Consider the following 20969-nt stretch of genomic DNA (forward strand, 5'->3'; position numbering starts at 1 on the left):
CTATCATCTCATTATACACCAACGAGGTGGTGTTATGTGTGTTCCCGCCACACGCCACACGAACCTTCCCCGCGGTCCCGTCCAAAGTCAATATTTCTTGGCGCACGAGGCGTCTATTTATCTATAGTTAGTAGCAACCGCGTCTGCACTTCGAATTCGCTTCTTTGCGTCGCTCTCGCCATTCCAAGTATTATCGAATATAGCACATCCGCGCCTGCCTCCTCGCTTCCATCGACGACGACGACAACGATACCGCATGCAACGACGGTCACGGACTCTGCCCACGACACCCTGCCCCGCGATCTTCAACACGTTCGACACTCGACACTCGATCCACATATCTACAGAAGCGCCCCCATTTCCCGTCTCCGTCTTCCGTCTTCTTCTGTTGCCCTGAAACATATATAACCGCATTCAACCATAGGCGCTCGTGAGAGCAAATAGTAGTACGACTCGGTTCATAATCCCAGTCGTTTCTCGTTCGTAACTTATAGCATTATAGCATATAGGATCCACGGTCGCAAGTTGAACGTTCGACTTTCGCATCCTCCCCATCTCATCTCATCTCATCGCGGGCAAACGGCGAGAAATGAGCATAATCTACAGCACGCCCCTTCCCTCCACCTCCACCCCCACCTCTCCCTCTCAAGCCCCTCCCTCTCCTTCCCAACCCTCACAACCGACCCATCCACACCATGCACGCGCCTACGTCCCTCCATTAGGTCTCAACACGCTTGGATCACCACCATCACTACCACTAGCAGGGCAACAACAGCTCCTTTCGCCCTCGTCGCCTTCGCATCTGACGATCTACCCGCCTTCGCCGTCGAGACTGGTACCAGGGCCGGTTGAGGGTGGAGAGTCGAGTCCGAGTTATACGAATCATGATCACAACGAGAACGCGGATGGTGATGCAGGGGAGGGCGGAGACAAGGGAGAGGGCGGTGAAAAGGGAAAGGGAGTAGTGAAGGAGGAGAAAGAGAAACCGGCGGATTACGTTTATTTCCAGAGGAGGCCGGACGAGTTGAGCGATGAGGCGCGGACGAGGGCGGCGGGGGCGAAGGTGAAGATGGAGAGCTATTATAAGCTTGCGTTGGATACTGCGATTGATCTCAACGTTCGGTCAGTCTCTTCACTTTTTGTGTCGCGTGAATACCCCTCCCTTGTCTACCCTGCTCATCCGTTCATTTGTTAATATATTGATATGTCGATACGGATAACAGCGGCCTCGAACTCGAACGCAAAGTCGCCTCCTCCACCTCCGAATCCGAGCGCGCCGCCTTCACGCGCGAAGAACGCCGCCAAGTGAAGATCCAGTCTCAATTCTTACGGCTGCGTCGAACGAAGATCGGCCTCGCGGATTTCAAGACGGTGAAGGTGATTGGCAAGGGCGCGTTTGGCGAGGTAAGGCTGGTGCAGAAGATGGATACGGGGAGGGTGTATGCGATGAAGACGTTGAGGAAGGAGGAGATGTTGAGGAGGGATCAGGTGCGTTTTCCGTTTGAGTGGTCTGGAGGTTTGGGTGGGGGCTTGGGATGCTGACACGCATATACACATCTCTTCAACGCATATATCTATCTTTTCAACGCATACATCCACCCCTCGCCACACGCGCCACATACGCCACACAACAAATAACCAGCTCGCGCACGTCCTCTCCGAACGCGATCTCCTCGCCTCTTCGACTTCGCCCTGGGTGACGCAGTTGTACTACTCCTTCCAGGATCCGCACTCGCTCTACCTCATCATGGAGTTTCTTCCTGGTAAATTTCCTCTTCTTCCCCGTCCTCGTCCTTCCCATCACCTTTCCGTCTCCCTATCCTTCTTCCCCTCCTCCCCACCTCCTCCCCGCCCTCCTCTTCATCATCCCCATCGTCCCCATCGTCCCCATCCCCACTTCCCTCTCGATGTCCAGATCCTGACCCATCTCATATCACCATCGCTTCACAGGTGGCGACCTAATGACGATGCTGATGAAGTACGACGTCTTCAGCGAGAACGTGACGAAGTTTTATATGGCGGAATGTGTGCTTGCGATCGAGGCGGTGCATGAGTTGGGGTTCGTTCATCGGTGAGTTGTTCTTGGGTTTTGTGGTTTTGGTGGTGTTTTTTGGTGTGGTTTTTTGGTTTTTTCTTCTTCTTTGTGGCAGTCTTTTTGGCGGTTTTATTTTGCTGGGGGAGAGGGAGGACTGGGCGGATTGGGATTTGGGTGTCACTTCGCTTGGGTCCTTCTCGTTGCCACTCCTTTCGGTTCACTTCACCTCGCTGTGGTTCACTGTTCACGCTCTTTCTCCATGCTCAATTCACAAAAAAAAAACACCCACTGACGACCTCTTCCCCTCACCCTTCCCATCTATCCCCTCCCTCCCTCCTCTCCTCCCCATTGTCCACCTCGCCCAAAAATAGAGACATCAAACCGGACAACATCCTCATCGACAAAACCGGCCACCTAAAACTCTCCGATTTCGGCCTCTCGACGGGCTTACATAGGACGGCGGGCGCGGCGGACGCGTCGCATTATAGGAGGTTGTTGGATATTGAGCAGAGGGTGCGTGTTATTTATTGGCTTGGTCGCCGCCCCATGCTTCGCTACATGCTTATCGTCTGCTCGCCACATACTCATCGCGACGCTCGCCACACTCATCGTTCGTCGTCGCCGTCTACTACCCCCACTCCTTTCGTCCTCCCTCCTTTCGTCCACACTCCGCATATTCGAACTCCCACATCCAACTGGACGGTACGGACGTAACAGCAAACATCGTCGGTCGGACACGTACCAAGGAACAGCGTGGAGGTGAACCCTATACAGCTCACGATGACGCGCGCGGAGCAGATCGCGACGTGGAAGAAGAATCGGCGGAAATTGGTGCGTTTCTTGTTTTCTACGTGGATGAGTTGTTTGTTTTATGCTTGCGGGGCTGACGGCCGTGTTCTTCCCCTACCCACCTCGATCGTTTTCTTCGTTTCGTCCTGAAAACCATCCGTACGAAAACCTACCGCCCACGAATCCCAACCGACCAATTATCATCACCAATCCAGGCCTACTCCACCGTCGGAACACCTGACTACATCGCTCCGGAAGTCTTCATGCAGCGTGGATACGGCCAGGAATGCGATTGGTGGAGTCTGGGCGCGATCATGTTTGAGTGCTTGGTTGGATACCCGCCGTTTTGCTCGGAGACGCCGGCGGAGACGTGAGTTCCTTTATGGTCGTCGTGGAGGGCCATTCGGCTGATGCTCTTTCGTTGTGTCGGTGTGCGTGCGTGCGTGGATGTATGGACGGATGGACGGTGTAGGTATCGGAAAATCGTCGGATGGGAGAAATGGTTGCGGTTCCCGGAGGGTGTGCATCTTAGTCGGGAGAGCGAAGATCTGATGAGACGGTACGCTACGATCCCTACCCATATCTTTCACTTCCATACACCAGTGTCGAGTATGCTGTAACTGACTTGACGTCTCCCTCTCTCACCTCTTTGCTACCACCCCCCAACCCCCCTCCCCTCTTCCTCCCGCGCACCCACCCAAACAGCCTCCTAACCTGGTCCTCCACCCGCCTCTCGCCCCCACAAATCCGCACGCATCCCTTCTTCGCCGACGTCGACTTCGCGACCCTCCGGCAACTGCCCGCGCCCCGCCCGCCCGTGCTCAGCTCCAGCACCGACACGAGCTATTTCCCGACGGAGGAGCTGAAGGATGTCGGGTTGGATAGGGTGGAGCCGCCTGCTGTTGGAGAAGGGGGAGGAGGGGGGGAGGCGGAGAGGGATTTGGCGTTTTTGGGGTACGTTTCTTTTTTCTGTGGGGAGGGAGAGTGGATGTGGATGTGGATGTGGATGTGGATGTGGATGTGGATGTGGATGTGGATGTGGATGTGGATGTGGTCACTGATGGTGTGGTTTGTGCGTGTAGGTTCACTTTCAAGCGGTTTACGGGCGTACAGGCGGTTCTATAGGATCTGGCCTCCCTAGGCCTCGGATCCCCTGGACGCGGTATGGTATGGGACACTCACTCCGTCTGGTCGTTCGGGGTGTCCCCACGTCTCTCTTTCTGTGCTCTCATCGTTCCTCCTCTTTTGCTCATCTCGTCTCGTCTCGTTTCGTCTGTCCACCTCAACCCCTTCCCGTCTCAATCATATTCATCTTCACTCGTCGTCTTTTCTCAACGCATGCATCGTTCGCTTTCCTGTCTCATACGTTAACTCTGACTTTGGATCTCTTTGATGCACGCTACGATGTTCCTCGATGCTCATTCATGACACGCGATACGTTGGCTTCCCATCCCATCTCTTGACTTTTGATTTTGGAACTGCACGGATTTTTTGGGTATATAGTTTCGGCATGTTTTCGATCTTCTTTTTCTGTTTGCTTGTTTGCTTCGACCTTTCTTTCACTTCTTGACACCCGTCAATCTGGAGTGCACGCGTTTGGTTTCCTGTCCACTTAGTCGGCTACGGAGGCGGTGGTCGTCAACGGGCGGGCAGGGCGGATGGTCACAGAAGCTGGATCATAGAGGGGTGGATGGACGTCGCATGGGATAATTCGACTGATTAATCGGAATTTCGGAATAACAACAACACGGCACGGCACGGCACGAAACGCAACGATATCCATGGATAGTTTTCTGGTCTTGGTTGAAGCTTGGATATCGGATCGGGTTCGTCTTCGAGTTCGGGAGGGAGGCAGCAGAATGGGCGGGCCTTTGGGATTCGTCGTGGCCTGGAAATCTGGATCTTCCACTCTCCGTTCTACCTTGGTTTGTTACATGCATGGATAGTTTACACCATACGGCGATTCAGACGCACAAAAAGAATTTCTTCACATACATAATGTAACAGTATACTTTTCTTTCGATCTTTACATATCATAAGTAGTTTTTTTTGCGGATCATTTTTCGTCTCTGCTCTCTTCGTTTCGTCGTGCGATGCCTGGCTAGTCTGCCACTGACTGAGTTCGGGTCAAATGCTCTCGACACCATCTGGCCGGACGCGGAACAAAACTATACCCAAGACTATTATGGTTCAACCCAGGATCGAACTGGGATCCACCTTCTGTGCAAGACAAGGACTTTGCCTGAAATACCGAAATATCGGTGGTTTGAACTTTGGTCGCGCATTATTCACCTCCGACCCTTCGAATTCTCTACCAGGGCTTACTTCTCTATCGAACCCAACACCTATGCATGCTCCATCAGCACATCCAGCAATCTCATCCGCCTCTGACACCGTGGCGGACCAGCCAAGTCAAGATTCACCAGCACCGTGGCATGGACATGTATATATATTCGCACATATTGTCAGAACAGGGAAGCACATTTTTACATAGAAGACCCGATCCCTATATTTGCCCCACACCTCGACTCATGATCAGTTTCGCCTCCACGCACAAATCATCTCTGAAGCGACGGATCGTTCTCCAGCGCACGGATGGCGTTGTTGAAGTAGGTGATAAGCCAGGCGTGCGTCAGTATAGGAATCGCAGGTGCATGTAGTCCATCGTATTGGAAAACTGTTTTAGCCTTCTTCACAGCTGGGGCCTCGACCCTGGCTCTTATACTTCCCCTCAGATGCAAAAGCATGGAAGAAAGCGGGTCAGAAAGATAGGGGGGAAGAAAGTCCTCGCTATCGTCGACGATGAACTGGAACGGCCCGAAACTCTTGCGAGAGCTTGCTATAGCCAACACCGACAAGCGACCGAAGGACTGGTGAAAATCAGTTACTATCTGCTGCCTGTATGGATTTTTCGCCGTTTCGGGTGCCTCGGTAACCTTGATGATCTTTCGCATGATCGCGTACGCCAGGACCCATACGAAGGATTCCATATCGTGTTCGACAGTGTGTTCAATCGATTTGTTCTTGACGATGGCCTGCAGTATATCGATGGCCATGAATTGAACTGTACCCTATGGAGTTTAACCGACAGATGTGAGCAACATCTACGAAGGCGCAAGACAAAAAGTTGGCAACGAACCGTCATAATAGCCCCACGCTTCGCAGCAGAACCCATAGGCTCATCGCCAGACACATCGCGTATGTTCCGTATAGTCCCTGCTTGCGTCGTCTCCAGTTCGAAGCGATGGTCACCTTCGACAAGAGCAAACTCCAGATCTGAGAGGAAACCTTCACGTCCGGGCTGGAGGTTTCTAGGGTCTTTCGTTAGAAGAATATTTTCCGGACTTATGTCGTGGTACAGAATGCCTTGGTCAAACAAAAGTCGGTGTGCTATGCAAAGACGAATCATTAGCCTCATAGACCTACTTCTGGTGAGTGCAGACTACTTACCTTGCACGGCCGAACGCAACCCATTCAGAAGCTCGAGGTCAGAAGTATAAGTCCAGACAGAACCCCCAATCATATTCAACATCAACCGGTGGAGAACGTGGGATTTAGCTTCGTCTACGGGAGCAGAATTGTGGAGGAGATGAGCAGAGATGCCATGTTGTGCTGGAGTGTCGTCCAAGAGATCGCGTCGAGGGTAGATGACGCCATCACCAGCGATGCACTCAGCGAGTGCGGGGTGACTGGCATTACGGGCGCCGTGATGGATAGAGGACCCCAGGTTCCGACCGCTCTGCCGCCAAGCCGTCTTCATGACCATGTCGGGCCCAAGGAGACGTTTCTCCGTAGCATCGTAACGGCATCCATACCCAATAATCGTATCACGACCAAGCAAGGAGAGTGAAGACCACACGGGCTTGCTGTCAGTGCGCCAGTGATATCCCGGGGCAATTGGTTCGCTGATGAACGAGGGAAAGTCCTCATCGTGCAACCCCAGAGGATCAGTCATACGGCTGTCAAATTCACGAGCAATATAATCCTCCCCGAGTTCAGTGCATGTCACGTTCCACGTTAAGCTACTGACCAACCCGATGAAAGAGTCTGTATCCGTCGACTGACGGTGTGCAATACGGATCGACTCAGAGTCCTTGGTCGCCGAGCTAAAGTTCTGCGCGTTGGTAAGAGGCTTGTGGGGATTGGAAGACATCAGAGGAGACTGTTAGAGGGACGTACACTCATATCCCGTTGTTTATATATGCGAGAAGGGTGTCGGACAAAGGTGAAGGAAGGGTTCTACCCGTCCTCGTGTTGAGTCGCAAGAAGAAGTGTTTTCAAAGAGGCCGAACTCACTGGGCGGACACGGTTTAAATTTTGTTTTATTTGCCTGAGACGGAAATAACTGGGCCTGTATGTAGACAAAAGTGACACGTTTTGCGTAAGTGAAGAGTACAGCACAGTGGAGACTCCATGAAGACGCCATCTCGATCGAATGATGGAACTTTGCTCACGCTCTTGCCCTAACAGGTGATTTTAAGAAGTGTTAGTATGTTGCCTGTAAACTGATAATACGCAGGGAGGGGTGCCGATCCAGAATGGATCGAGGATGTGTGGTACGGACGCACAAAATGAACACGAACATTGTCGATGGCACGGTGTCGCCGGAAACTTCCGCGGCCGACGTTTGGTTCAAGAAGACGCCACCGCCACACACGTAGCGTCAGTCCTTTCCGACCACAACGTCCAAGTACAACACGCCGTTATGTCTCTCCTCTCCTTCCCCTCCGGCGACCTATACGATCGTCCGCACGGCCCAATTGTCGAGCTCGATTTGTCATTGCTTGCTGAAATCTATGGACGGGAATCATAGTGAGCCTATACGATCAACGACAAGAAGAGTGGACCACGGGCCAGAGCAATGCACACGCATCATTCAATGCGTGGCTTGCACGGGATCCGTCTCTAGAGTATAAAGAAACAACGCTTGAACATATATATATTCGCTCAGATCGTCAGAACAAGGAAGCATATTTCTACATAGAAGACCTCAACCCTATACTTATTCGCCCCACACTGGGATCCATGAGCAGTTTCGGATCCACACATCAATTATCTCTGCAGCGACGGATCTGTCTCTAGAGCTTGGATGGTGTCGTCTAAGTAGTCAATGAGCCAAGCATGCGTCAGTACTACAGCGTCAGGAGCTCGTGCCCCGCCGCGTCGATAAACAGTTTTAGGCGTCTCGTCGAATAGGGCATCGACTTTATCCCGCATGGTCCTCCATAGAAACGCAATGAGATCACGAAGTGGGCCGGAGAGATAGGGAGAAAGAAATTTCTGTTTGTCGTTAATGATGAAATCGAAGGGCCCGGCGTTCCTACGAGACAGTGCGATCTCTGCGATCGGCAAGCTACCAAACGACTGCTTGAAGTCAGCGTCGAGTTGCTTCCTGCCCGAATGTTTCGCCGCATCAAGAGCTTCGGTGACCTTCAGGATCTTTCGCATGACTGCGTATGCAAGGACCCAGATGAACGATTCTATGTCGTGTTCGACGCTATGTTCAATGGGCCTCTCGTCGAAGATAGCATCCAGTATCTCGATGGCCATGAAGTGAACTGAGCCCTAGGTGAAAGGGCGAACTCGGTGTGAGCGACGTCTACGAAGCCACAAAACGAAACTTGTGTAACTAACCGTCCTAATAGCCCCACACTTCGCTACAGAACCGGTAGGCACATCGCCAGACACATCGCGTATATCCTGTATAGCATCTGCATGCGTCGTCTCCGATTTAAAGTGATGTTCATCTTCAACAAGGCAAAAGTCCAGATCGGAGAGGAAGCCTTCGCGTCCGGGCTGGACGTCCCCAGAGTCTTTTGCTAGAAGAATATTTTCCGGGGTTATATCCCGGTACATAATGTCTTGGTCAAACAAGAATTGGTGTGCTATGCCAAGACGAATCGTTAGCCGCGTAGATTTATTTCGGGTGAAGTCAGACAAATTATACCTTGCACGGCCGAACGCAACCCGCGAAGAAGCTCGAGGTCAGCAGTATAGGTCCAGATCGAACGCCCGATGATATTCAACATCAACCGGTGGCGAACGTGGGGCTTAGCGTCGTCTACGGGAGCAGAACCGTGGATGATATGAGCAGTGATGCCGTGTTGTGCTGGAATATCGTCGAAGGGATCGCGTCGAGGGTCGATGATGCCACCCCCAGCGATGTACTCAGCGAGTGCGGGGTGACTGGCATTACGGGCGCCGTGATGGATAGAGGACCCCAGGTTCCGACCGCTCTGCCGCCAAGCCGTCTTCATGACCATGTCGGGCCCAAGGAGACGTTTCTCCGTAGCATCGTAACGGCATCCACACCCAATAATCGTGCCACGACCAAGCAAGGAGAGTGAAGTCCACACGGGCTTGCTGTCAGTGCGCCAGTGATATCCCGGGGCAATTGGTTCGGTGATGCACGAGGGAAAGTCCTCATCGTGCAACCCCAGAGGATCAGTCATACGGCTGTCACACTTACGAGCAGTAATAAGTATAATCCTTCCCGAGTTCAGTGTATGTCACGTTCCACATTAAACTACTGACCAAGCGAATGAAAGACTCTATGTCCGTCGACTGATGGTGTGCAATACGGATCGACTCAGAGTCCTTGGTCGCCGAGCTAAAGTTCTGCGCGGGGGTAAAAGGCTTGTGGGGACTGGAAGACAATAGAGGAGACTGTTAGAGGGACGTACACTCATATTCCGTTGTTTATATATGCGAGAATGGTGTCGGAGAAAGGTGAAGGAAGGGTTCTACCCGCCCTCGTGTTGAGTCGCAGGAAGAAGTATTTTCGAAGAGGCTGAACTTACTGGGCGGACACGGTTCAAATTTTGTTCTACTTGCTTGATATGGGAATAACTGGGCCTGTAGACAAAAGTGACACGTTATGCGTAAGTGAAGAGCAGTGAAGAGTACAGCACAGCAGTGGAGACTCCATGAAGACGCCGTCTCCATCGAATGATGGAACTTTGCTCACGCTCTTGCCCTAACAGGTGACTTTAAGAGTTAGTGTCTTGCGTGTAATTTGCGCAAACTGATAATACGTAGGGAGGGGTGGAGGGAGGGAACGGATCGAGGATGTGCGGTTGTCAACGACTCGATTAGGGTTCTCTAGGTCGCGCTTGACTTGTTGAGACTAAGCTGAAGAGGTGGCTAAGGGAGGAAACAGACCAGAACAAGTCTGGGGATTTATTGTAATTATCTACGAGTTTATATACATTCAGACTTAATAAAAATACCTAAGCATGAATGACTCGAATGAATGAGAACAATGAGAGAATAATTGCGCGATATAGAAAGCTAGCCAATAAAATCAAGAGCTTTCTAAGCAATATTCAAGAGTAACGAATAGAGAGACAAGGATAAGAAAATGGCTCAGTAATCGAGTACAGTAATAATCATGTGAGCATTACAGAGCAGCACAAGATCAGAGAACTCTCGAAGAGGACGATAAGGAACGAGGAGGAGATGATCTCGATAGAGATCAGTACTGTGGCCCGAGCGAAGTGGCGTAAGTAAGAACGCCGGACCGGCAGCCGGGTCAAATCATCGCTGATTTGACTCAACCGCGGCATTTGTGGCGAGGGTGTTTTCTTTTTTCTTTCGCTCATGCATTTGTAGGTAAGAATATTAATATATTTTATAGTACTACAAAAAGTTCATAACAGCGGTTACGGATGCACAAAATGTGACTCTGTGACAGGCTGAGGAACGAGGCCCGTCACAGAGGGGCATCAGAACTCTTGGAAATCCCTGACAGGCCCTGAGAAGCCCTGAGCGGCCCTGACGATCCGTTCCGCGAAAGCCCGTGAGGTCTCGAGAGCGCGTCAGGGCCTGTCAGGGCTCTCAGGGTGCGTCAGGACGGTCAGGACGATTCTGGTCGTTGTGTGGCACCCAGAAAATATTTATATTCGCAAAAAATGGATATACATGGGGACTCCGACAGACTACAACAAAGACTCTACGACTACCATTCACTACAGTAGTTTCATGAAACACAAAGCCCAGACAAGCTATGAGACGGTGGAAATAAAACGCCGTCCACGCTGTCGTGCCATCGCCATCGCCGTTGTCGGTTTCACTAACGGCCTCGGAGACGTCAGTCGTGATCTCTGCAGCCCCTGCATCTGCAACTCTACTTGTGCTTGCGCATGCGACTGCGACTGCGACTGTAGCAGCACCGAGACATGCCTCGGCTCCCCGGCCTCCTCAAGGTCACGATTCCGGATTGCGCGCAGGGGGACAAAGACGAACCCGGCCAGAGCGAGAGAGGTTTGACGCTGTTCAATGTTCGCTGGAGTCTGTGTACTCAAGGACGACGTGGAGGAGACGGATGGGGGCGCAAATATAGACATTGGCGAGGAAGAGGTAGAGGGAAGGTGGAGAGAGGGGGAGCAGGTGAGAGAGCGTTTGGAGGGGAGTTTTGGGTGGAGAATCGGAGATAGCGAGGATGTAGGTTGGGTGGATCGTTCGGTGGGGATTGGAGGTGTAGGTGGTGGCATTGGCGATGGAGAGATGGGAGGTGTAGGATGCGAGGGTAGTTGACGATGCGGGGTTCTGTGCGTCGTCTGCGAGGACGGTCATGCGTCTACTTCCGTCGTCTGGCAAACAATGACCACCACCGCCTCCATCGTCGTCTGGGGAAGGAATCTAGTCCAAGCGTACAGTAGCAGGAGCGCCTCGATGGGGTGCACGAAGCAGGGCAGGACGAGCTCGACGGCCTGCAGTCGTGGCTGAGTAGATTTTGAGGCTCGAAAGGAGAACGAGTCGTCGAGAGCAGACATCCGCTGGCCGTCGCCGTCCACACTGGCATCCCACTCCCGCTGACGCACGGGATACGCATCGACAACGTTGCCCGCGACCTTCCTCACCGCGCTGACCATCTCCGCATACCGCTGCCTCCCGTGCACGAACGGCTTCCCCCTCCTGGCTATCCTTACCTTCTCCCTCACGATATCCTCCATCGTGTGCCCAAAAATCGCCTGATGGTCCAAATCGGCCGAGGCAAGCACATCGACGAGCACGCTTAGCATCCAGGTGGTCGCATATGCCCACTCGAGCACGACAATCTTGATTTTCTCCAGCTCAAAAATCAGTATCGCCGTGATCATCAGCACCTCAGACTCGCTCGCGCCCACGCCGTGCTCGTCGTTCGCCTGCCTGACCAGCCGCCATACCTCATTACAAGTTGAAGACATACCTTCACGCTTCCAGCATTACCTTCATTTACATTCGCACTCACAAACTTCAAATGCTCCGGTGTATGACAGTTCGAAGATTCAATCGACGTTCGCGTAGTCGTAGTACGTGGGACGGTGTGTGATGAAGGAGGGTAAGAAATTCGACACTTCGCCAACAGCCACGTCGTATTTGTTGATGCTTGTTTGTCCTCTGTTCAACTCTGGCGCGCTGGGCCTTATCGCTGTCTTCACTTGCTCGCTCTTCGTCCATTCTCTGCGCTCCGTTTATATTATCCTTTCTGCCCGCTCTGCCACAGGATATGTGCTCATGACCCTTCCGATGTTGAAAGAGGCTAGAGGGTACGCACTATGATTCTCCGCGCTGCAAATGCCGACCTAACCTTGAGCAATCACCGCTACAAGCTCACCCCCCTTCGAACAGTCTGCGGAGAGTCTTCAAGACGAGACTTAGTGACAACCAATGAACCCAGAATTACTTCTCGTGGTGTACAGCCGAAAAGGACTCGAAAAGATGTTGCGAACAGAGAAGGGTGGTAGTCACCGTCGGGACTCGGCCGTTCGTATCGCCTAGGTGCGTTTCTTGTCTTCGCATGGTTTGGTGAAGTGCAGGCTTCCCTCGAAGGATACATGAGAGCATGTTGGGTCGACATGATGTCTTCTGTGAGTCATATGTCTGTTTCCATATCCACCGCGCCAGCATACCATTCACCATTTCCTTTCACCTTTTTCATCAGCCTCTTCTCCATCTCTCAGTTCTGTGCATCGTTCTCTAACTCAACAAGGTGTTTTACAGCAGTGCTGTCAGTCCTGTGCCTCACCCTGCCCTGTTGCCATGATCAGAGCAAACAGAGACAGGTACATTTTTTTTTCATCTTTTTGCGCTCTGTGCTGTTATTGACTTTCCAAAGAGAAACAGTGCCCTTGTAATGCAACCAGCACTGTCGACAACTCACGAGACAAAGGTATATGTGAACACGGTTATGTATTGATGCTCTTACCTTCGAGAGTCTCGTCGCGACTAACGTATGCTTCCCCTATCAACACATTCGCTTCCCCACCTCGCATTCACAATTGCGATATCCACCCTGCCGTTGGCCAGCGTAGGTCTATGTAAGTCGGGATCGGGGATATGGGTATGTGTACAGGACACGGTATATACAGTATCGAATTATTTGCGGCTTCTGTAGGGACTCTAAGAAGGAGAGTGACTGTTTCGAGATCTGTGCGGTGCTCAAAATTCCCATGTATATACTCTTATTTTTTAAATGAATTCATGTCCTTGCTGGGTGCCACACAACGGCCAGAATCGTCCTGACCGTCCTGACGCACCCTGAGAGCCCTGACAGGCCCTGACACGCTCTCGAGACCTCACGGGCTTTCGCGGAACGGATCGTCAGGGCCGCTCAGGGCTTCTCAGGGCCTGTCAGGGATTTCCAAGAGTTCTGATGGGTGGTCTATGGATGAGCGGGAGCCGATGCCAGGAGAGACGCCTTTTGCTCTCTCCTCTCATCTCTTCTTGTGGCGGCTCGCTCGGCAAATCCACTCTGCTTTACCTCGCCGCTTCCTCCTTTTTGCACCCACCCTCCACACCCTCAATCCATATATCTTTTCTTGTTTCTGGGTACTGACTACCGGTTCATTTGTAGGACCCACCGCACCACACCCTGTTCTGCCCGCCCGCCCTATCCACACTCGCTTGGATCCTGCATGCGGGCCGGGTCAGTTCCCGGATTCGGGAGGTCCGCCTTCGGCGGGCTTTCGCCCACCCCTGCTAAAGTAGTTGCTTAATATACTCAACCAATACTTTACTACTTCTGTTCTCCGTGTGAGGTGTGAGCGACATCCATAGATGAACACGATGGCACCTTGTCGCCGGAAACTTCCGCGGCTGACGTTTGGTTCATGACGACGCCACCGCCACACACGTAGCGTCAGTCCTTTCCGACAACAACGTCCAAGTACAACACGCCGTTATGTCTCTCCTCTCCTTCCCTTCCGAGATAATCCAACATATGATCTCTAATATCCCCCTCCCATGTCCTTGCCGACCTATACGATCGTCCGCACGGCCCAATCGTCGAGCTTGATCCTACCCTCGAGTCCGTAAGTACTGTACTTTTTCGCGCACAAGTTCACGCCAGCGCTCTTCGGGAATTGCCGTGATGACATAATCCATCTGTGTCCCGGTTCGTGGGCAGGTCGGGACAAGGGACGATGTTCATGAACCTCAACACGTTTCGGGGATATCGCGCTCGATAACAACTTTAAGGCTACGCATCCTATGCATCTGTGCAAACAGGTGACACAACAGCAAAATTTAACCCAAAATTCCACCTCAGACGCCTTGGTGAGGCCAAATTGAACGCAATATAATATATTCAGATTTCTTGAAATTTTGTGTACCGTCCCGTTTGCATGTTCATCGCGGGTCGGCGGTACGAGACGGTCCCGGGGCACAAGTTCGTTCACGACCCCCACGGGACACGGGACATGAACTTGTGCGCGAAAAACCACAGTACTTACTCTCGGCACCTTTGTCCGTTCTATGACCTACGGCGTCGTCGAAGGATTAAGATACGGTTGTTGCTAGAAAATGGCCGAGCCGAGCTCTGCCAAAATGATCACTCTGATCATCGCCGTTCGCTGCGAGACTATCTTTGTCTTAGAAATAAGAAATAGAGATAGATAAAACAAAAAGAGACAGCTAGACGCACCCCCAATCCTTGGTTTGTCGGTGCTTGCTGAAATCTATGGACGGGAATCATAGTTATCCTGGACGATCAACGACAAGAAGAGTGGACCACGTGCCAGAGCAATGCACACGCATCATTCAAAGCGTGGCTTGCACGGGATCCGCCTCTAGGTCAGTATAAAGAAACAACGCTTGAACATATATATATTCGCTCAGATCGTCAGAACAGGGAAGCATATTTCTACATAGAAGACCTCAACCCTATATTCGCCCCACACTGGGACCCATGAGCAGTTTCGGATCTACACATCAATCATCTCTGCAGCGACGGATCGTTCTCTAGAGCTTGGATGGTGTCGTCTAAGTAGTCGATGAGCCAAGCGTGCGTCAGTACTACAGTCTCAGGAGGTCGTACCCCGCCGCGTCGATAAACAGTCCTAATCGACTCGACAACTGGGGCATGGAATTTGTCCCGTATGGTCGTCTGTAGAAACACAAGGAGATCGCGAAGGGGGCCGGAGAGATAGGGAGAAAGAAATTTCTGTTTGTCGTTAATGATGAAATCGAAGGGCCCGGCGTTCCTACGAGACAGTGCGATCTCTGCGATCGGCAAGCTACCAAACGACTGCTTGAAGTCAGCATCGAGCTGTTTCCTGCCCGAATGTTTCGCCGCCTCAGAAGCTTCGGTGACCTTTAGGCTCTTTCGCATGACTGCGTATGCAAGGACCCAGATGAACGATTCTATGTCGTGTTCGATGCTATATTCAATGGGCCTCTCATCGACGATAGCATCCAGTATCTCGATGGCCATAAAGTGAACTGAGCCCTAGGTGATAGAGCGAACTCGGTGTGAGCGACGTCTACGAAGCCACAAAGCGAGAATTGTGTAACTAACCGTCCTAATAGCCCCAACATGCGCTACAGAATTCGGAGGCACATCGCCAGACACATCGCGTATGTTCTGTATGGCATCTGCATGATCCATTTCCGATTTAAAGCGAGGGTCACCTTCGACAAGAAAGCATTCCAGATCGGAGAGGAAACCTTCACGTCCAGGCTGGAGGTTTCTAGGGTCTTTCATGAGAGCAATATTTTCCGGACTTATGTCGTGGTACAGAATGCCTTGGTCAAACAAAAGTTGGTGTGCTATGCAAAGACAAATCATTAGCCTCATAGACCTACTTCTGTTGAGTTCACACAATTCACCTTGCACGGCCGAACGCAACCCATTCAGAAGCTCTAGGTCAGAAGTATAAGTCCAGACAGAACCCCCGATCGTATTCAACATCAACCGGTGGAGAACGTGGGATTTAGCTTCGTCTACGGGAGCAGAATTGTGGAGGAGATGGGCAGAGATGCCGCGTTGTGCTGGAGTGTCGTCCAAGAGATCGCGTCGAGGGTAGATGACGCCATCACAAGCGATATACTCAGCGAGTGCGGAGTGAATGGCATTACGGGCGCCGTGATGGATAGAGGACCCCAAGTTTCGACCGCTCTGCCGCCAAGCCGTCTTCATGACCATGTCGGGCCCAAGGAGACGTTTCTCCGTAGCATCGTAACGGCATCCACACCCAATAATCGTGCCACGACCAAGCAAGGAGAGTGAAGTCCACACGGGCTTGCTGTCAGTGCGCCAGTGATATCCCGGGGCAATTGGTTCGGTGATGCACGAGGGAAAGTCCTCATCGTGCAACCCCAGAGGATCAGTCATACGGCTGTCCCATTTTCGAGCAGTATAATCCTCCCCGAGTTCAGTGCATGTCACGTTCCACGTTAAGCTACTGACCAAGCCGATGCAGGACTCTGTGTCTGTCGACTGACGGTGTGTAATACGGATCGACTCAGAGTCCTTGGTCGCCGAGCTAAAATTCTGCGCAGGGGTTAGAGGCCTGTGGGAACTGGAAGAATTATAGGAGACCGTTAGAGGGACGTACACTCATATTCCGTTGTTTATATATGTGAGAAGGGTGTCGGACAAAGGTGAAGGAAGGGTTCTACCCGTCCTCGTGTTGAGTCGCAGGAAGAAGTGTTTTCGAAGAGGCTGAACTTACTGAGTGGACACGGTTCAAATTTTGTTTTATTTGATTGATATGGAAATAACTGGGCCTGTAGACAAAAGCGACACGTTATGCTTAAGTGAAGAGTACAGCACAGTGGAGACTCCATGAACTTGACGCCATCTCGATCGGATGATGGAACTTTGCTCACGCTCATGCCCTTACAGGTGACTTCGGGAAGTGTTAGTATGTTGCGTGTAGTTTGCGCAAACTGATGATACGTAGGGAGGGGTGGAGGGACAGTCAGTGCGGAACAGATCGAGGATGTGTGGTACGGATGCACAAAATGAACACGAACATTGTCGATGCGGCACAGAGTCGCCGGAAACTTCCGCGGCTGACGTTCGGTTCATGAAGACGCCACCGCCACACACGTAGCGTCAGTCCTTTCCGACCACAACGTCCAAGTACAACACGCCGTTATGTCTCTCCTCTCATTCCCCTCCGGGATAATCCAACATATAATCTAATATCCCCTCCCATGTCCTTGGTGACCTATACGATCGTCCGCACGGCCCAATCGTCGAGCTCGATCCTACCTCCGAGTCGAGTGCGTACTCTCGGCACCTTTGCCCGGTCTATGACCTACGATGTCGTCGAAGGATCAAGGTACGGTTGTTGCTAGAAAAGTAGCCGAGCCGAGCTTTGCCAAAATAATCACTCCGATCATCGCCGTTCGCTGCGAGACTATTCTTGTCCTAGAAATAAGTAGAGGTAGATAAAGCAAAAAGAGACAGCCGGGCGCACTCCCAATTCTTGGTCTATCATTGATTGCTGAAATATGGATGAGAAGTATGATCAGCCTAGAAGATAAACGACAAGGAAGGTGGACCAAGGGCCAGAGCGATGCACATGCACCAGGTACAGCATTGATTTCGCGGGACCCGCCTTTCAAGCAATAAAAAGAAACGACGCATAAACATATATATATTCGCTCAGATCGTCAGAACAGGGTAACATATTTCTACATAGAAGACCTCAGCCATATATTCGCCTTCCATAAGCAGTTCTGCCTAAACACCAATCATCTCTGCAGCGACGGATCGCTCTCCAGCGCACGAATGGCGCCGTTGAAGTACTTGATGAGCCAGGCGTGTGTCAGTGCTACCGTTTCAGGAGTTTGTGATTCATCATCGTCAAAAAGGGTTGTAACTTTCTGGAAGCCTGGGGCTTCGATCCTGGAACGCAAGCCCGCTCGTAGACGAAAGAGGACATCACGAAGCGGGCGGGAGAGATAGGGGAAGAAGAAATCCTCGGTCTTGCGAATGATGAACTCCAATGGCCAGAGACTCGTACGAGACGATGCGATATCTGCGACCGACAAGCTACCAAACGACCTCTTGAAGTCATCGTCGAGTCGCTTCCGGGCCGAATGTTTCGCCGTCTCAGGAGCTTCGGTGACCTTCAGGACCTTCCGCATGACCGCATATGCAAGGACCCAGATGAACGATTCGATGTCGTGTTCGACGTTGTGTTCGATGGGCCTGTCTTCGACGATGGCCTCTAGTATCTCGATGGCCATGAATTGAACAGTGCCCTGGGTGATTGGATTCATCATGGTGAGTGACATCTACGAAAAATAATGACGAGAGATAGATGGCATACCGTCATAGTCGCTCCACGCTTCGCAGTTGACCCCGTAACCTCGTCACCAGACACATCGCGCAGGTTCCGTATAGCCTCTGCCTGTGACATCTCCAGTTCAAAGCGATGTTCACATTCAACAAGAGCAAACTCCACATCGGAGAGGAAGCCCTCACGTCCGGGCTGGACGATCCTAGGGTCCTTGGCTAGAAGGATATTTCCCGCACTTATATCGCGGTGCAGAATGCCTTGTTCAAACAGGAACTGATGGGCTGTGTCAACGCGAATTGTTAGCTGTACTTATCTAGTTCGGATGAGTCAACATCATACATACCTTGAACGGCCGCAAGCATTCCACGAAGAAGCTCGAGGTCCGAAGTATAGGTCCAGATTGAACGCCCAATCGTCTTCAACACCAACCGGTGCAGAACGGGAGACTGATCATTGTCAACGGGAGTAAGGTTATTTCGGAGATAGTGAGCAGTGATAATGTGTTGCGCTGGAATATAGTCGAGGAGATCGTGTCGAGGGTCGATGACGTCGCCACCGGTGAGGAATTCGGCGAGTGCTGGGTGACTGGTACCACGAACGGCGCGATAGATGGAGGACTCCGAGTTTCGACCGCTCTGACGCCAGGACGTCTTCATGACCATTTCGGGCCCAAGGAGACATTTATCCTTCGGATCGTAACGGCGTACGCACCAAATGATCGTGCCCCGGCCAAGCAAGGAAAGTGAGCTCCACATGGGCTCACCGATAGTGCACCAGTAATCGCCCCCTGGGGTGATGGGTTCGATGATGAACGAGGGAAAGTCCTCGCCATGCAGCCCCAGAGTATCCATCAGACGGCGGTCACACTTACGGGCAGTAGGATCCTCCCCTAGTTCGGTGGGTGTCACGTTCCACGTCAAACTACAAACCAAACGGATGAAATACTCTGTGTCCGTCCACATGCCTCCTTCAGGAGAGATACTAACGCCGTCGCGATCGAAGATGCCAACGGAGAATCGGGAACCATAGATCATGAGACCAACAGAGTAGAGCATGAAAGGTCGAGAGGAGAGATGGAGCCGAGCGAAGTCTGCTGATTGATACACGATCTCTTGGATAGTCTCATCCCTGGAGTTAGGCGGATGAGGACCTTGCTTGCTGGTGGCCTTGATTTCGGCGAAACCGTCGTGGTCACCCCAGTCGGTCGAATCCCCATTGGCACCCGGAGCCATCAGCGAGAAGTCGGGACGAGTGTTTGGGAAACCGAGAGTATAGTGCTGGATAGGACTTCGCACGGTATCGACACGGAGGAATCGACGAGGAGTGGTGATGGCGGCGTGGTAGGGCCTTGGAAATGATTGAATAAAATCAAAGATGACTTGCTGGGGTACGATGAGAAACTGTGCATGCGTAAGTTAATGAGATCACTTACAAGGTGATGATACATAGCGAGTTCCTGTTTCTTGCGCTGGTCGGGAGAGTCACGACGCTCACTAGTCTCTGCGATCCTCTCCAACTCCTGCAGGTGCCGGACGGAAGACTGCACCCCGGGGTCAGCATTGAAGGATGCGAGGCACCAAGATACGAAGTCGTCGTCAATCTCATGTGTCCTCAGACGTTGGAGCACGCGGGCATCATTGTACTGGACGCGGTTACGAAGCTCCTGACGGAGTACAGCACGGATCGACTTAGAGTCCTTGGTCGCCGAGCTAAAGTTCTGCGCGGAGGTAAGGGGCTTGTGGGGACTGGAAGACATGAGAGAAGATTGTTGGAGGGACGTACACTCATATTCAGTTGTTTATATATGCGAGAACGGTGTCGGACAAAGGTGAAGGGGGGATTCTACCCGTTGTCGTGTCAAGTCGCAGGAAGATAGATTTTCAAAGAGGCTGTACTGGGCGGACACGGTTCAAAATTCTTTTATCTGCTTGATATGGCAATAATTCGACCTGTAGACAAAGGCGACACGCTCTGCGTCAGTGAAGAGCACGGCACAGTGGAGACTCCATGGCCACGCCATCCCGATCGAATGATGAAATTTTTGCTCACCAAGCCCTAATGAGTAGTTATTCAGAAGTGCCAGTATGTTGTGTGTAATTTGCGCAAACTGATAGTACGCAGGGAGGGGTCGAGGCAGAACGGATCGAGGATGTGTAGTACGGATGAACGAAATGAACACGAACATGCCGCGTGTTGGCGACACCGTGGCTCCGGAAACTTCCGGTGCCAGCGGCGAACAAAGGTTGGGCGGCAACTAAGCGGCGTTTCTTTAGAACCTTGGCACTGTAAGATATTCACGGGGTCGATCATTGATAGAAAATGCGCAGACTGCCAAACATCCTTGATCGTGTCCCGAGCCCAACCCGTGCCTTGCTAGTACAAGGCCATCATGGTGAAGCCCCGTCCAAGCCCCGTCCCTTGCTGTGGCGAGATTTTGTCTGGCCCCTCAAAACCGATAATGAAGTGAATAACAGCTGGGAATGAATTGGCATGAGGACATATATAGGAGATCTCGACAGTAACTAGATATCCCGAAGCGAGGACTCCGTAAATAGCAACTAAAACAATGCAATAAGAGTACAGAGCGAGAAACAGGAGATACGCGACCAAAACAGTGAGACAACTACACA

At 51.9% G+C, this 20969-nt stretch overlaps 6 protein-coding genes across 6 annotated transcripts; 1 reads left to right on the top strand and 5 right to left on the bottom strand.

Annotated features, from left to right (window-relative positions):
- The first annotated feature begins 155 nt into the window (after positions 1-155).
- STEHIDRAFT_144251 (kinase-like protein) lies at positions 156-4844 on the top strand. The gene is made up of 11 exons (XM_007299509.1): positions 156-446; positions 503-1122; positions 1224-1488; positions 1643-1763; positions 1951-2071; positions 2407-2548; positions 2753-2866; positions 3040-3194; positions 3297-3383; positions 3530-3778; positions 3907-4844. The coding sequence occupies exons 2-11, from the start codon at positions 590-592 to the stop codon at positions 3947-3949; spliced, it is 1830 nt and encodes a 609-aa protein (XP_007299571.1). The 5' UTR covers positions 156-446; positions 503-589; the 3' UTR covers positions 3950-4844.
- Positions 4845-5382: 538 nt separating this feature from the next.
- Positions 5383-6977, bottom strand: STEHIDRAFT_152353 (uncharacterized protein; the record flags this gene model as incomplete). The annotated part of the gene is made up of 3 exons (XM_007299510.1): positions 5383-5895; positions 5964-6214; positions 6275-6977. The coding sequence occupies 3 exons, from the start codon at positions 6975-6977 to the stop codon at positions 5383-5385; spliced, it is 1467 nt and encodes a 488-aa protein (XP_007299572.1).
- Positions 6978-7876: 899 nt separating this feature from the next.
- On the bottom strand, positions 7877-9087 carry STEHIDRAFT_152354 (uncharacterized protein; the record flags this gene model as incomplete). The annotated part of the gene is made up of 3 exons (XM_007299511.1): positions 7877-8389; positions 8459-8709; positions 8772-9087. 3 exons carry the CDS (start codon positions 9085-9087, stop codon positions 7877-7879), a joined length of 1080 nt encoding a protein of 359 aa, XP_007299573.1.
- A 2011-nt stretch (positions 9088-11098) lies between these two features.
- Positions 11099-12012, bottom strand: STEHIDRAFT_152355 (uncharacterized protein; the record flags this gene model as incomplete). Its single annotated transcript, XM_007299512.1, has 2 exons — positions 11099-11464; positions 11524-12012. The coding sequence occupies 2 exons, from the start codon at positions 12010-12012 to the stop codon at positions 11099-11101; spliced, it is 855 nt and encodes a 284-aa protein (XP_007299574.1).
- A 3008-nt stretch (positions 12013-15020) lies between these two features.
- Positions 15021-16229, bottom strand: STEHIDRAFT_152356 (uncharacterized protein; the record flags this gene model as incomplete). Its single annotated transcript, XM_007299513.1, has 3 exons — positions 15021-15533; positions 15603-15853; positions 15914-16229. 3 exons carry the CDS (start codon positions 16227-16229, stop codon positions 15021-15023), a joined length of 1080 nt encoding a protein of 359 aa, XP_007299575.1.
- Positions 16230-17788: 1559 nt separating this feature from the next.
- Positions 17789-20095, bottom strand: STEHIDRAFT_152357 (uncharacterized protein; the record flags this gene model as incomplete). The annotated part of the gene is made up of 4 exons (XM_007299514.1): positions 17789-18301; positions 18370-18620; positions 18683-19721; positions 19772-20095. The coding sequence occupies 4 exons, from the start codon at positions 20093-20095 to the stop codon at positions 17789-17791; spliced, it is 2127 nt and encodes a 708-aa protein (XP_007299576.1).
- Between the last annotated feature and the right edge of the window lie 874 nt (positions 20096-20969).

The sequence above is a fragment of the Stereum hirsutum genome, assembly GCF_000264905.1.
Source record: "Stereum hirsutum FP-91666 SS1 unplaced genomic scaffold STEHIscaffold_2, whole genome shotgun sequence".
In the NCBI taxonomy this organism is placed as follows: domain Eukaryota; kingdom Fungi; phylum Basidiomycota; class Agaricomycetes; order Russulales; family Stereaceae; genus Stereum; species Stereum hirsutum.

Coding starts and splice junctions, on each gene's coding strand:
- STEHIDRAFT_144251 (XM_007299509.1), top strand. CDS start 590: ATGAGCATAATCTACAGCACGCCCCTTCCCTCCACCTCCACCCCCACC. Junction 2,072..2,406: donor GAGTTGGGGTTCGTTCATCG/GTGAGTTGTTCT, acceptor GCCCAAAAATAG/AGACATCAAACCGGACAACA. Junction 3,779..3,906: donor AGGGATTTGGCGTTTTTGGG/GTACGTTTCTTT, acceptor TTGTGCGTGTAG/GTTCACTTTCAAGCGGTTTA.